Source organism: Empidonax traillii, unplaced genomic scaffold (assembly GCF_003031625.1).
Source record: "Empidonax traillii isolate 1590-97213 ecotype Southwest subspecies unplaced genomic scaffold, ASM303162v1 scaffold623:size392626, whole genome shotgun sequence".
NCBI lineage: Eukaryota > Metazoa > Chordata > Aves > Passeriformes > Tyrannidae > Empidonax > Empidonax traillii.
Genome location: NW_020955816.1, coordinates 352,364 through 368,535, shown reverse-complemented (window position 1 = coordinate 368,535; position 16,172 = coordinate 352,364). Strand labels below are relative to the sequence as shown.

At 44.7% G+C, this 16,172-nt stretch overlaps 1 protein-coding gene across 1 annotated transcript in view; it reads right to left on the bottom strand.

Moving 5' to 3' along the window:
• Nucleotides 1-275: 275 nt before the first annotated feature.
• Nucleotides 276-16,172, bottom strand: part of LOC114065120 (putative uncharacterized protein C1orf196) — a gene marked incomplete at its 3' end in the record, with an annotated part of 45,397 nt that continues 29,500 nt past the window's right edge. The window contains exon 2 of the mRNA XM_027898769.1: nucleotides 276-433. Coding sequence (XP_027754570.1) covers nucleotides 276-433 — 158 coding nt within the window. The remainder of the gene's footprint in view (nucleotides 434-16,172) is intronic.

Sequence of the window (16,172 nt, the reverse complement as noted above, 5' to 3'; positions counted from 1 at the left end):
TCAATGGGCACATTGCTGTATTTTCTCCTGAAATTAAGAGCCGTTTTCAGCCCTAAATCTGAGACTCAGCCCCAGCACAAGCTGCATGCTCCGTGCAATGAGGTGTCCTTCCCACAGCTGCAGATTTCAGAAGCCAAAGTCGGTTTTAAAGAAGTGTCAGGGACTAATGCTCTCCACTGTTAAAACCACACAGAAAGATGACGTGTTCCTCCGTACCCCTGCAACGTGCCCTCCTCGTATCCTAACAGATGGCAGCTTATTGATTCCCTCCCTACCTGTGCATCCATCAGGAGGTGCCTCATCAGCATCATGGCACTTTTCAGGGATTCCTTCTCGCTGGGCAGAAAGGCATCTTCATCCTCATCCAGCGCTTTTGACTTGTTGACGATGAAATGGGAGATCTGGTCGTTCAAGGAGTGCAGTGACTCAACGGCTGTGGAGACAGAGAGGGGAGGCAAAACAGGAGTGAAATCAGGCTGGAGGGAGCTGGCAGAGTTTTCTCAGGTGAGTGCCATCCGCTTTTGGAAAATGCAGCTGGAACTTGGTCCCCACTGCCTCCCTTGCCCCCTCTCCTGAGAGAACCAGCCAAGGCATCGTGAAGACCGGCGGGTGAGACCCTGAGCAACCTGGTCTGGTGGAAAGGGGGGTGTTGGAATGAGGTGGTCTTTAAGCTCCCTTCCAACCCAAACAGTTCTAGGATTCTATGGTGATGTTTCTAAGCTCAAGTAACAGGTCATGGCTGGAGTAAAAACAGGAAAATGATTTTTAAAAGTCAGTCTCTCTACTTTCAGCCCATGTGCAGGGACCCAGAATGTCAGGACTGTGTGAAAGGTAGAAGCTGGAAAAACTGGCTTTTTATTAGCTAGGGTAGGAGTGAGCAAGACCAACAACTAAAATATCGCTCATTTTCTTCCTTCACGATTATGGGCATTTGAATCACTGTTAATCTTTTAAATTCCCCTTCATGTGGTCAAAGCCCAGGTGTTACATGCGAGATTCTGCTCCCAGTCATTGCACATCAGAAATCACCCCATCCACGGCTCATAGAAATGCCCCTGCAACATCACACACTTTATGAAGCTGCAATTTCTATATGAACCCAAATGTGGCCAAATCTATTGCTGCCCAACGAAAAGCTTTGGGTTTCCACGGATTTGAAAAATCTCCCCTGCAATTTGCTTTTCAGCCGTCACAGGTTTGGAGGTTTCATTTTTTACCGGCGGCTCATTAAATGAATGAGGCTCAGATGATTCTTGGTCGTATTTTCTCTCTGCTGGTGGCTCAGGCAGTGGAAGCCTTTGATAATCTCGTGGCTCAGAGTAACACATCACTGTCACACACACTGAACATCCTGCAAATCCTGGCTTGCTCAGGCTGTTTATGAATAAGGCAATGTGTTATTCAGGAGTCTCTGACAAACTGATTTTAAGAACACAAGGCAATTGCAATATACTCGACCCAGTTCTGTCTGAAGCAGATCTCAGAACAAAATTTGAAGTGGTAAAGATTAGCCAGAAACTGCTTGTTGAGGAACAAATCTTCCCCAGACAAAAGAGCCACAACAAATCACAGGTATGGCTCCAAAATGCAGCAGGGAAAGAGCAGAATCCTCCTTACTGAGTGGGTTCATCTTTTATTTGAAAGAATAAAATAAAATCTGTGCCATACAATGTCTTGGTGAGTGTCTGGAGGGGACTGGGGGGATTCTCCACTCACAGGGTGTTCATGTACCTCCTCACTAGTAGAAAAGGTGTTGGAGGCTCACCTTGATGGATGGGTCCATTTTCAACCACACCATAAATCATACAATGAATCATGGAATGGTTTGGGATGGAAGGGATCTTAAAGCTCAGGTGGCTCCAAGCCCTGTCCAACCTGGCCTTGGACACTTCCAGGGATCCAGGGACATCCACAGCTTCTTTGGGCAACCTGTGCCAGTGCCAATCTTGATGGCACAATAATTTGACTGATGGGTGGGACTCTGGCACATCACACAGTGTTGTACATCACAAGCCAGGCCACCCTCCTGCTTGAGAGCCAAACATCTCCTGCTCATGGGTCAGTGCAGGTGAAGCTGAGGGTGTCCCAGGGTGATGCCCTGCACAGGACTTGGATTTTGGGGGAGCAGTGTAAGGGTGATGGAAACCACGTGCAGCTGAGCTTCCCCAAGCCACCATTAAAAAATCACTTTGTAATCATATGCCCTCCCACCAACCAACACTCCCGAGCCCCAGGGAGCTGCAGGTTTTCCATGCAGGAGAACAGTAGGTACCTGGCAGCACACAGGCAATGATGGAGTTGATTTTCTTATTTTTGATTTTATTATCACTCCTGGACTGAACCAGCATCTCTATCAGATAAATCAGTCCTGAAAGCCACCTTCCCAGCACTAATGCACGAGTATTGATTCCTCCCATCCTTTCTGACCAGCAAAGAATTGAGGACAGATCATTCCTTTCATACTCTGAGATTTTGGCTGCAGCCCTAAGCCCACATCTGCTTCCAGTAATGCAAATGTATAGCAGAGTTCTCCTCCTCGAGCTGATGGCTACCTTCCAGATTTACACTGGAGCCTTTCTCCCAGGCTTTCTGATTCTAAAGTAATTCAAAACAAACTAAATTACATTATCCTAAGTTATTCCAACCTCCTTATCTGAGGCAAGAGCTCTGCATTCTCCGATATTTCCTCCCTCACTCTTTGGAGTTGCTCTTACTCTTTGCTCTGTTGGAGAACACAAGAAGCTCAGGGGGGCAAATGCTTCTCTCATTTGTCATTCTCTGGGCTTAGAGAAGTGCCAGAGAAATCAGAAGAAATATTTCCCAGTAAGCATGTGGGAAAAGCAGATCAGTATTGACTTGGGCTGATTTTTATAGGGATCTGCCATGGTGCTGTGTTTAAACTCTGCTTAGCAAAACAAACCTTTTCCCATGAGCATGATGGAAACAGTATTGGAAAATAAGATCCTCTGTGTCTTCCTCATGAAAGTAAAAGAAGCATTTCCAAACCTCCAGCCTACACACAAAGTGAAAACAAAGGAAGCTGAAAAGACCAAACCATTCCTGACAGTGGTTTTCTGGAAGTCCTGTGTCAGTCTGCAAAACTGCTTCCAAAGGGCCCTCCTCATCAGCAGAAGAAATTTGGTATTTCTCATTTAAATCAAGAGAAATTTCCTGCCTTTTGCCCTCTAAAAAGCTAAGGGACATGGATAATGAGGCAAACCCTCTGTCCCTCACAACGTTACAGCTCAAACATTTCTACTGAGCAGTACTTTCACTAACCCAGACAAAGAGGTAAGATTCTTTCTCAAAGAAAAGAAAAAATATGGACCTCAGACATAAACACAGGTATGTTCAGTGGAAATTAAAAGATGCTTCTTGATCCCCTGAAAGGAAAAAAAGAAAAGAAAAAAAAAATTGGAGATGACACTTTTCCCTTGTTGTATCATTCCTCTTGGCTCGAGGTTGGTAACACATCAGTAACTCTGTGAGACAACCAGCTAAATAAAAGTTACAACTATCAAAGTCCTGTCAGCACCCCAGCGTCTCCCATTGCAATTTCACCATTTCCTCACTGCAAGGAACAATTTCAAGAGGTGAAGGAACCGTAACAACCCTCTGTTAGTGCTCTGACGTCACCTACGAGAAGAGAGCAAATAATCTCTCCGGGAGGCTGTGGCTCTCCCTGCTGCTCTCAGAGAGGATGTGCTGTGCTGGGGTGGTCAGGTGAGGACCATCTGCCACCCCCAGGAGCGAGAACAGGTCAGCAAAGTTGGTTTTTTGCAGGGCAGAATCACCAGAGCCTGAAGGACGTGCAGGGGAGAAAGGAAATTGCTTTCTGCCCGAGACGAGGGAAAAATTACACTTGCGCCAAAAACTCATTCAAGGAAGAGGCTGAAGCAATAAAGTTGTTCCAGGAGACCCCATTTTATACACTCCAGCTACTGCCCAGATGAGCACAAAATAAAATAAAGCATAGATAATATATCCTGAGATCTACTGACAAAAGCCAGCAGAGTCTAAAATTAAGTCTCGCCAGCAGGAGTGACTAAATGAAAGAGGACGGACACGACATAATTTTATCAAGGGAGGCTGCACGAGGATTCCTGGACTCATCTCCTGGCTCTGCTGCATAGAAATAGAGAGGACATTTAAGTGTGAGCAGCCAGCACTCGCCACTGGAGATCTGCTCCCACGGAGAGCAAAGTCAAGAAGCTGCACTGCAGGCACAGATCCTTTGAAAACCCATCCCAAAGGAGCGTGTTGAGAGCTCCAGCCTGCCAGGGAACCTCGCTGGCTAACGAGGCTCTCGGAGTGTCTGCAGAGACAATCATGTGTGGGGGTTAAAAAGGTGCAATTCATTATGGCTTCGTGTTACCGAAGAGCTTCTCAAACCACATCTACTGGTTTTGCAGGGAGGGAAAATAAAAGTTCTCCAGGCACTTCGGGCCTCCCCTGTAGGAGTTCTCCCTGTGTTCTCCCACTCTGCCCCATCAGAGACAGCCACGGGGTTTGGTAACATGTGGGGCCCCTGAAACAACCAAATGACTTTCAGCATCTCCCACATTATGGAATCATAAAATGGTTTGGATTAAAAGAGATCTTAAAGATCATCCAGTCCCACCCCCTGCCATGGGCAGGGACATCTTCCACTAGCCCAGGGTGCTCCAAGCCCCATCCAACCTGGCCTTGGACACTTCCAGGGATGGGGCAGCCACAGCTTATCTGGGTAACCTGTGCCAGGGCCTGCCCACCCTCACAGCCAAGAATTCCTTCCCTATATCCCATCTAACCCTACCCTCTGGCACTGGGAAGCAATTACCCATGTCCTGTCACTCCAGGCCCTTGTCCAAAGTCCCTCTCCAGTATATTAGGAGCTAAATTATAAATATAACACAGTCTTATTTTTATTATTGGGGTTGTCTGATGGGTCTCTTGCTGGGTTCAAAAAAAAAGAGGACATTCAATACACACAACAATTTATTTTTGCCTGATTGATGATTCTGATCAGGAAGCCTTTCCTACTGTAGCATTTGCTAATTGCATTTGGACACATAAATTAATTAATTCACTTAGCAGTCGGAGAAATCTCCCTTTGTAAAAGCCAAGCTCACAGAATTACAGAATCATCTGAGGTTGGAAAAGACCTCCAAGATCATCAAGTTCAAACTTCAACCAAGTATCACCATGTCCACTGAACCACATCACACAGCACCACTCCTACGCATTTTTTGAACACTTTCCAGGGATGATTACTGCATAACTTCCCTGGGGAACCCTTTCCAAAGTTGAACCACTCTTCCAGTGAAGAAATTTTTCCTAATATCCAACCTGTTCCCCTCTCCCGAGGGGTTTAACACCTCTCACTACCAACCAGATGAGAGGCTGATCTGCAAAGCTCATGGGCATCAGGATCACAAGCTCTGAACCATATGAGCTGATTTTCCTTTTCCCAGGCTGTCCTGCAACTTTGCAGCTGAAAAATCCACCTTCAAACCATCTGCCCCATCCACGTGCTTGTGTCAGCTGCTGTTGACACGACACAACTTCCCCCTCACCTGCAGAAACACCAGGAAGATCTCAGTCTGAACCACTCCATAAATATTTTCTCCTGCTCCTGTCAAGAAGAGACCCACAGCCCTTTCTTTCCTTTGTGGTCTTTAACTCGTTTCAGAGGAGGCATTCAACGAGCCCCCTCGTAGGAATAATTTACCACACCATTAAGTGAAGAAAAAAAAAAAATCCGTGGGTCTGCATTAGGGGCTCAATCACCTTTCAAGAAACACTGCAAAGAACCCATTACAGTAATTACTAACGAGCTGGCCTCTCTGGGCTCTAAATGCTTTGTGTCTAACTGGCAAAGAGCTGCCTTCCAAGCTTCCCATGCGCACGAGGAAGCCACCAGACCAATAAATGGCACCGGAGTTTTCCAGAGGAAAAGATGCTCAGCAATAAAGCCGGTCATTTTTTTCAGCTTGTTACTTTCCCTTTACAAATCCGACCTTTCTGGAAATTCAAACACCATCAAGAAGTGGAGGTCTCTTAAATAATCCAAGTTTTTCGCTGACAACCCTTTTATGGTGCAGAAGCTTCTTTCGAGGTTGGTTTTTAAACCGTTTCAATTTAAATGTCCATTTTGTATTGTCCTTAAAAACATGAATATATTCTGAATGCAGCAACACAGACATAAATTCTGTCATTTCTCTCTACACTCCTATTCCATTTAAAAGCTCATATTTGAGCAGTAAAGGGATGGGAGTTTCAGAACCATCTACAAGGACAGATGTCCACATTCTCCTTGGAGAAACCACCTGCTGCTCAAAAACTCCAGTTCGTGCATCCAAAATATGCCTGAACTGAGAAGAGAAAGATGAACTGTTGCTTTTGCCTTGTCTTTCTGAGCTTTTTTTTTTAATCAATCCTTTGGAAAGGACTTTTCTTCTTTGTCTCAGTTTCTGCAGATCTAAATCACAACTAATGTCTCACAGTAGGGAGATGAAGTTCACTACGATTTGGCCAAAAATTTAAAAATCAAAAGGCTCAGTGTTTACTTTCCCTAAAATACTCTCAGGGATCATTTAGAAAATAAAAATATTGCTCTCTTTGGGTAAAATCTCACTAGAACTACAAGAATGTTATTGAGTGACAAGAATGCCATCGAGTGTCAAAGTGATCCCATCCCTGAAAACTTGCTTATTCACCCCAGTTGCATTACTTAGATTAATAAATAATAAAATAAAATTAAATTAAATTCCCATTTAACCTCAGAGAAAAAAACTCAAGTTCATATAAATTCCTCTGATATGTTTATGATCATGATGGGCGCATGGATCTGGAGCAGAGAATAAAGCACTTCCAGCAGTGCTTCGAGCCAAACGAGCCCACGAATCCCGCAGCAAACTGGACCCCAACCTTCATGGCTGGGCTATTGTTGTTTACAGAAATATTTCAGATGCTTAAATCCCCAGAGAGCTGCGAACTGCCAGGCCAGGAACAATGTCAAACTTTGAGAAACAAGGCAGGCACGGCTCCAAACCAGCAAATCCAACCCCTGCAAGACAAACTCCATCGACTCTTGCCAAGAACCAGAGAACCCTTTCCAAAGAACGGACACGGCCCGGTGACACCCACCCAGCTTTGCAGCTGCTGCTCTCTCTCTCTTCTTTCTGTTGGGTAATCATTTATTTGTTGCCTCCTTAGCTGATTGTGCAACTATTATACTGCACAAACAATAGCTACTTTATTTAGACAAAAAAAGGAAGGGAACAAGAGGAATTCCGTGTGCCAGCACAGCGACATCATAGGCCAGACATCCTCAGCTGCTGTGAGCTGGCTCCAGAGGAGTGATGCCCATCTGTGCTTGCATTTAGGGTCTTGGATGGGGGCATGCAGGAGGACTGGTTCCTACTTCACCCAAAATTGCCTCCAGGATCTTGGATGGGTCACCTAAACCCTGAACACTTCGGCTTCCCATGGGAAAACACACATTTTGTACCCCATGGAAACATTATGAACCTCAAAAGTCAGATGCCACTACTGGTGAGGGACTTGTTTGGCTTTTCCCTGCTGCTCAACTACAAATTAGGAGCTGCTCTGGTTTAACAAGCAGCTCCTGCTGCAAACAGGATGATCCATCTCCTCACTGTCAAAGGTGGAAGAAAACTCTTCCTGAAGGGGATTTCACAAATCACAGGCTTTTCTGGGGTTTGAATGAACTTCAGTTATTACAAGACAATTGGGCTTGGTTTGACTCCCACCAAACATCTGGAAGAGAACGAAGCTTTATGTGTTGTTGTGAGTGTTGAGAGACCAATTAATACTGTCCTGCTAATCTGCTGGGTTTGCAGTAATGGGAGAGGGTCACCAGAAGCCCCGAAAGAGTCTTAAAAAACAAGATGCAAAAATCAAACAAACTAAGCTTCTTCACATCAGCCCTTGAGGTCTTTGTTTCACCCTCAACATGACACTTCTTTTAACCAGAAATAGCAGAACAAACCAAGCCAACCAACCAACCAACCAACCCAAACCCAAAACACTGAACAGATTTGCCACGTAAGAAAAACGCCAGCGATTATGGGACTTGCAATAAAGTCATGAAAACCTGGCAACCTGCGAGTCTTTCTCTGCATGTGCCTTTATTTGCCGTCTGTGGATAAAAGAAGGGATGTAGAGCATTGTTGAAGCAAGTATTTAAATTTTCTTTGGGAAGCTGCCTCCTTGAGCAACTCTGCTGCTTAAAGCCTTAGGTGTGACACTAACAAAACGCTGGGCTTAGCAATCCTATCTTTTTTTAAAAAAAAAAAAACCCTCACTATATTGGCAGAGCATTAGAAAAAGCTGAAATTCAAACAGTGGAAACACAGGTTGATAAAGCTCGGCTGAGTACAGCGGATCAGAGGGTCAAGCTTTATCAAGCACTTGCACAAACCCAGCTGTCTCAGGGAGCCTGGGAGGGGGATTTGGTTCCTGCAGCAGATAAAGGTGATGCTGAGGACCACACCAGATGCTCCATCTGCACTGACACTGCCCCAGGAGCCCCCACGTGCTCAGCTCCTCACGGATCATTGTTGTGCTCCTCTCAGCCCAGGCCCATTGATCCACGATGTGCAGAAACAGCATTAATTCCTTCTGAAGGCTGAGAAATCTGGAGCTCTTTTCATCCATTTAAACTATTCAACTCCTGGGATAATGACACCTATGGATGTACAACGCCCTGGATATTTTGGATTAATTGTAATCTATGCAATTCTGCCCGATTTTGACTTGTACCAATATCCCCGACCCTATTTATGTGGAATAAAAAATAACCATCTAGAAAATAAACTTAAAATGAGACTATATTCAGCATTTAATAACCCTGCCACGATTATATCTTTGGAGCAAAACCTTCACATTCAAGACACTCCTTCAGTGTGTCATTTATTTTTATTGGCACAGAACTGAATCAACTCCTCCTAAAATAAAGCAGATTTTCCAGACCAGTATTTAAGCTTGCTATTTCTGTAAACTACATCTCTAAAATGCAACAAAAGGTTATTTTTTTTGTAAAGATTACTATCCTGTGATCAACTCTGTCTGTATCTACAGCTTCAGACTTAACATTCCCTATAAGTAAGAACAAGTAATCCAAGCAGCAGGTTTACAAGTTGTGCCAGGGGAGGTTTAGATTAGATAGTAGGAAAAATGTCTTCACATAAAGGGTGGTCAGGCATTGGAACAGGCTGCCCAGGGAAGCAGTGGAATCATCACCCCTGGAAATACCCATAAAACACGTGGATGTGGCACCTGGGAAAGCGCCCACACGGGAAATGCGTCCAACTCCTCCGTGTTCCTTTTATTTCACTGGAAAAAAACACAAGTTTTTAAAGGGAAGGCAATTGGAAGGTTTCATTTAGAAAACATGCAAGTCCTGATGCTGCTTAAGCACATCCTCCTCCGTTTTTCAGGATGGCATTTGAACAGAACTTTCCATTTCTTTTCTGTTGTGTTGTTTTCATTCTACCTGAGCACGATCAGTTGTCAAAATTATGACATTTCCAGAAAAAAAAGAAAAAAAAACATAACAAGAAGGCTTTCAATCCTAATTACAGAGTATTTAAATGTTTGTCTGAGTTGGAATCTTTATTTTTTATATATTAGGTTTAGTAGATGCTCCTGTTAAGGTGCTTTCAGCTGCTGCATCCACTGGGATGTGCAGTGGGGAGGCAGCACCTCCTCAATCTTTTTCATGTAATAAAGTCTCATGTGACACTTAACTGCATTTTTCTTGGTGACCAGAGGGAAAAATAATTTGTTTCTAAATCTCTCTCCCTGCAGAAGACAATGTCTTCTTTGATTTGACTTTCTTAGGATTTGTGATTTAGCTTTGAACCCTGACTTCATGACCAACCGATTTTCTGTTTAAATTACTCACTCTGCATTTGTAAACGTTGCTGGTGGCATTTATTTCAGCAATTTGAAAGCAGTGAAAAACCCAAATATCCCTGCAGACAGGGATATTGCATTAACCTCCTTTCCTCACTTTCATCTGCAAGCCTTTGCAGAAAGGATTGTTTGGCAAAGCAGTGAAATTAAACTTTAATAAAGGACATGAGGAATAACTGTCACCAGTTTGGGACTGGGGACTCTGCATTTTGAAGTCAGCACTTGGAAGGACTGGGATTTTTCCATCATGCATGTTCCTGAGCCAAGCCCAAGCAGGTTGCTCAGCCTGCAGCCATGAGATCACTGCAGTGCCCCAGCAAGGCAGGTGAGAGCACAACAGCCACAGAGCAGGAGATCCTAAAATGTCTTCCTCTTCTCCATGACATGGAATATTTGGTAAATAGAAAAGGCTTCAGTTAAAGTGTTCAAACGTCCCTGAAGTGATTCAGAGACCTGTCTTGTTTCCAAACACACCCACAGCTCCTGATACAACTGAGGCATTTGGGCATCCAAGTTGGTTTTGAAGATGGAACTGAAACACTCCTGAAGGTGCAGGTCAAGGAAGGCAGCAATGCTGAGTGTCCAGCCCTTGATAGGTGGGAGAGGCCTCAAAATGAGACACATTGACCTGCTGTCACATCACCCTGCCCTGACCATGGTGACAAACCCCCGAGGCTGATCAACACGTCCTCTGGTCTCACTCCTCAGATGCTGAGCAGCTTTAGCTCCAGCTGCCTTTCCCTTGGTGACAATGAGAATGACTGAGAGTTTCTGAGAGCCTTTCATCTTCCTGAGGCTCCTGAACAAGCGTAAACAACAACATTAACATTAAAAGTTAATTCTGCCTGTTAATAACCCCAGCCCATGGCTCTGCTCCCCGGCAGCTGCCCAAGGGAACAACCATTCTCTTCAGTGCAAGCACTTTGATGGATGAAGGGAAAGCATTTCATTTTGACACTTGATTGACAGAGAGTGTCCCTGTTAATTATGGCCAAAGACAGAAGAGAGGAAAATGATACAGCTCCATCAGCTAATTTTGGTGTCGGATTGAGGGTGTCCTGAGAAGCCGCAGAGGGTGAGCTGAGACCACACAGTGCAAGAGGTTTATTTACTCTGTTTCTTATAAGGTCAGGGCGAAATCAGCACCAAATCTGTTCAATTTCAATAGCAATGCAAAACATTGTGGTGTATAAATAAGAAACAACCCCCTAAATAACTCCAGCTGCAGAGAGGCCACCTCTGCTCTCACCAGAGAAACTTCAAAGTCTTTGGTGGACTCGATCCTTGTCAATGCCACCATATCAGAATGAGGTGTCTCCTCTCTGAGGAGGCTTCTTCTCAATGTCTCACAATGATTTCGGGCTCAGAGAAGGCCAACCTGACACAGGTTGAGTCAGCAATGGCTGAGTGAAGCACTGGGCTCCAGACACCCGTGGGAAACATGAGCATAAGAAACACCCTTCTAAGTAGAAAGGTTTCTAAGTAGAAAGACCTTTCTACTTACAAAGATATTTCTTAGCAGAAAGGCAATCTTTAGAAACCTCATCTTCATCTCCAGCTTCCAGCATTTTCCTTCCACCCACATATCAGAAATAATGGAGGCTCAGGGGAACCACGTTGCTTGCCCAGCATCAAACCCAGAGCAGGCACTGGATAAATGAGGCCTCATTAAGCCTCTAAAGGACTCAGTGAAGGGTTCCTGGGCTCTCCCAGACAAATCTCAGACCAATAGATGGTGGTGGCTCCAGGAAACTCCCTGGTTTCATCCCTGTGGATTTCTGCAGCCCATTAAAAAGAAAATGACCCCAAACCTGCCACCCTGCCTAGGCATCATTCCCTCACCTGAACGTTGCTCTCTGCTCCTCACTCCAGGTTTGCCATGGCAACGAGAAAGCTGCACGTTACCAGTGTAAAACAGATGGGTTTTGCTTTTAAATTGTCCCTCTGCCTCTTGCCAGATGACAGTATCTCCCTTCAAGCTACAAGACACGCAACACCAGACTAGAAATCCGCTCAGTAAATACATAATTGCCTGCAGGCAAGTGCCAAAGGGGTTCATGACTTCAGAAACCAAGGGCTAAGGTGGGTAGAAAATACAGGGAAAATTGGCTTCCCACTTCATTTTGTCGAGGGCTGAGCCGGGCAAGCTGTGAGAGGAGCACACCCTGCTCTGGACAAACTCGCCAAACTGCAAAGGGACATCGCAGAGCCAAGCCAGGGTTTCTTAGCAACAGCATCGAATACAGGGCCATTAACTCCAAATTCCTCCCCCAATAAATCCCGAGCTGCGAAAACCTCCAGACGCCTATTGATAGCTGGAGTTAAAACACATGTTTTGTTCAGCCTGATAAAGGGGGAAAATCAAAGGTAGCCGGTGAAAAGCAAAGGCTATAAAGGACTGTGTTTTGGGGAGGTTTCTCTGGATATGCCAGGGGTGCTGGACCTGCAGCTGGCTTGTAATTAGGTTATGGAGAGCTGCCTTGGGGGGTCTCTACAACAGCCTCAGCTGGAGCAACTGCTGTTGCTCCAAGAGGGTCAGCTTGGCCAAGAGGGCAACTGAAAAACAGCTCATAAAACACACACAGAGGATAAAAACAAACACCACAGAATCACAGGGTGAGCAGTGATTCACACAGCCCTGCAGTTTGATTTTCCCTTGCAAAGTGCTTCATATTTGTGGGGCTCAGACGACTTGTTTCGTTGGTGCTACTGCTGATTTACCGATGGTAGAGCAGACAAACAGCAGCCAGCCCAGCTGGCTCCTCCTCTTCCCTTTTAACCACCATTTGCAATATTTCTGTTCTGATTGTGGCTGACAGCAACTGTGACTTTGTTTCACCCCTAAGCAGCTCTTTTATTTTCTCGGAGCGCGTCTCTTGGGAACGTGCAACAGCTCGAACAGCTCCGCTTTGGTTTCGGAAAGCTGAGTCTTTAACTGCAGCTGAGCTCAGGCTGAAAACACCACCGTGAGAATCAAAGTGTGTATTTTAACCACATGGCAAAGACAATTTTAAGACACTCTCGGGGAAGTGGGAGACGCTGTTTGAATCATCTCAGTGTGGGGCTGGCAGTGCTGTGCTCGCACGGGGAACACCATCCCACATGGGGTATCTCTGTGCAGTGTTTTAAACACCACCTTTCCACATACTCTTCATGTTTCTCATGAAAAGGGCCCTTTTGCTGATGATCACTAAGTTATCGTCAGAGGTTATGAAGGTAATGGGAGAAAAAGGCAAGATAAGTACGTTTGTAGGCTCTATCAGTGCACTGTTTGCATAAATTTTTAGCACTCAGCCCTAGCTCTTCCTCCAACACAAGCGGGAAAACTGTCCCAGTTGTAGTTCTCAGCCTGAGTAACACTTTTTTTGGATATTGCTTTTACACTGAGGCAAAGACGCCTTATAAATTTACATCTGCTGTGATTTCGATCCATTTCTCCGCATTAAAACCTTTAGAACTAAGTAGCTTAAAATTACACCTCCAGATACTTCCAACTGGTATTCTGACAAGAAAAAAAAAAGGCTTGATTTAAATCTGCAAAATAGCACACAGCAGAGAAGTTGCCGTGGTCAAGAAGTAATTTGCTGGCACAATCGACGGCACCATCTGCCTAAAGCAGATTTAGGTGCCAATTACGGCGCGTTATTCCACTGGACTCACCTAAATACAATTTTTCAGCTCAAATCAAATCCTTCCAGTCCCTTTGTGATTTGCATGAGGAGTCAAAATGATAAACTCTTTAATAAAGCCAGCAGATAGCACGGGAGGAACAAGAGGAGACGAGATACAGGCTGCTTCTCTAATGAAAAGAACACGAGGTTTATCATGTTTTTGCTATTAAACTCTGACGAGATTAGGCTAATGAAAAGCAAAAACAACCTCCCTCTTCCCCCCCAGGATTGCTCCTCCGCCTTGGAAGTGATTGCTGTGAGAGTATCACACACCTTCTCATGGGTTTTCCTCTTCATGAGACACGCACAACACTGCCACCACCACCAAAAAATAACATTTAGGGCGTAAGATCTCCATATTTAGGTGTAAGACCACCATTTTTTAGCTTTTTTCTGTAGCCTCCTCCTGTCGCTCTTTCTAATGGCTTTTATTTATGTGTTAAAAATAAATAATTATAATTTAAATATAAATAGATACAAAGGAGAACTGCACACATAAGGCTTTTTTTTTTTTTTTTTTTTTTTGGCCACATCTTAAACCCCCACATCGCTCCCTGTCCTGGGAAGAGGCTTCATTAGTAATTCCCCACCAAGATGAAAAAAGCGCGTGAGGTTTAAGTTTTCCCTGGAAAAGAAGACGATCTCAAGCTGTTCATATCATTACGTTCCTCTTCATTAGCATCTCTGGAAGCTGACAAATATGTTTTTAATGACTTCTTTTCGCCTCCCCCTTAATGCCTTTTAAAGTGTTTTTCCCTTCCTTGCAGTGCTAATAAGGTGTAAAAGCCCCATCCTGGAACTCTACACGGTACCACTGCTCACGCTCTGCTGCTGCTTTAAGGGGAAAATTTTCTCACAAATGCAAATTAAACCAAGTATTTAGTGGCACTCGGAGTCAACATGTTCACACGTTAAAACTTTCCCCAACCTATTTAGTCGGGATTTAATTTTCAGTGTGTTTTAAGTCAAAACCTAGAGAAGAGTTTTAGTAATGATGTAAGAACATTGCTTGGACCCGGGTAGATTTTTTCCCTGTCACGACTCAGCTGGTAAAGGCTTTTATATCTATATTTTTATGTGTGTTTATATATATATATATAAATAAAAGCAGCTGTACTGGCTGCAGAGCTATTGGCCATGTGGAGCAACCTTCAAATTGAGGCAATTCTACTTGATATTTCTTCTGCACTTGGCTGCAAAAGAATCAATTCCATAAATGTGCTTCGAAGGCATCCACCAAATACCGTGATTTCCTCCGTTGTTCCCTTGCAAATCAATGACCTCGGAACTGAAATAAATCTCTTTGTACGTTTTGGACAGTTTTATAATTTCCAGGCAGATTCCAGCGGGGAAGCCTCGCGTCAGTGCAGCGGTTTGGGGAAGATGGATGTTAGCACGGTGTCAAATCCAATCAGGACCGACAGGCTGCTGTTATCTGATTCTGCTTATCAAAATTATTTATCTCCAATTGTTACTTTTCGCAAAATGCTGCGAGGTGGGAACGTTTGTCAGCGCCGTCGGTGAGGGAGGAGCTGATCACACGCAACTTCTCTACCTCCAGACCACTCCAGCAAGTGCTTATTTTAATTCTTCCTAAGTACAGCATTTGAAAGCCCATTTAAAATGTTTTGCTGAAGTGGGTTCTGGATGGTGATAAATGAATCATTAGGAGGACAAATTACCCAAACTGGGTCATAATCGACCACACTGTGCAAACTCCACAAGTGGAGTGGGGGGAGCTGTGAGTGACTCACCCGGCGATAACGGGGAAGAGACTGATTAGTGCAAATGAATACAACGGGCAAAAGGGAAGCTATTCAGAATATAATTTGAAGAGTTCACAGCTCTCCCCTGACCTCTCCCAACGGCTGGAGGAAAACCAGGAAAAGCAAAGATTAGTGATCCCCGTTTGGCAAGGTCTGTGTGTGTGCTCAGCATGAGATGGGCAGTGCAGTTGGGGCACAGCAGGACGTGGGGAACCCACCAGGAACCACCCACAGCTCTTTGCACCTTTGGGAGAAAGGCGCGGGCAGGTTGGAAAGGGGGCATTTGTAGCAATAACACTGATTACAATAAAAACAAACACTTAGCACCTGAGCTCCATGTCCTGTGCATCTTTAGGGTACCCAGCACAGGGGAAACGAAAGGTAAGAACAACAAAGCAGCAATGAAGATGCTCCCTGTGCCACTTATTTCTACAGTCTGAATTACCATAAGGAAAAGGGGAGAACATTCAAATGAGGTTATTAATTTTAAAAAGAAGACAAAACCTTTTATAAAACCTGCAGTACAGACTATACTGTTGGTCCCCTTAATGCACACGTGGGTTTGGCCCTGTGTGATACAGAACGAGACACTGCTCTGCTCCTGCACTGCCATCTCCCTGCCCGTTGGCAAAGCTTAATTTTGGCCATTTTTCAGCAAAGGGAACCTACCAAAGCATCCACTCCCTCCCTGCTGAGTTGGCGGGACGAGGCAAAATCCTTCTTCGCTTGGGAAGGGAAACAAAGAGGAAAAGCACCATCCTGTCCACACCCCTCAGTTCAGAGCCCTGGGCTTGACGTCTGCCTGGATCTGCTT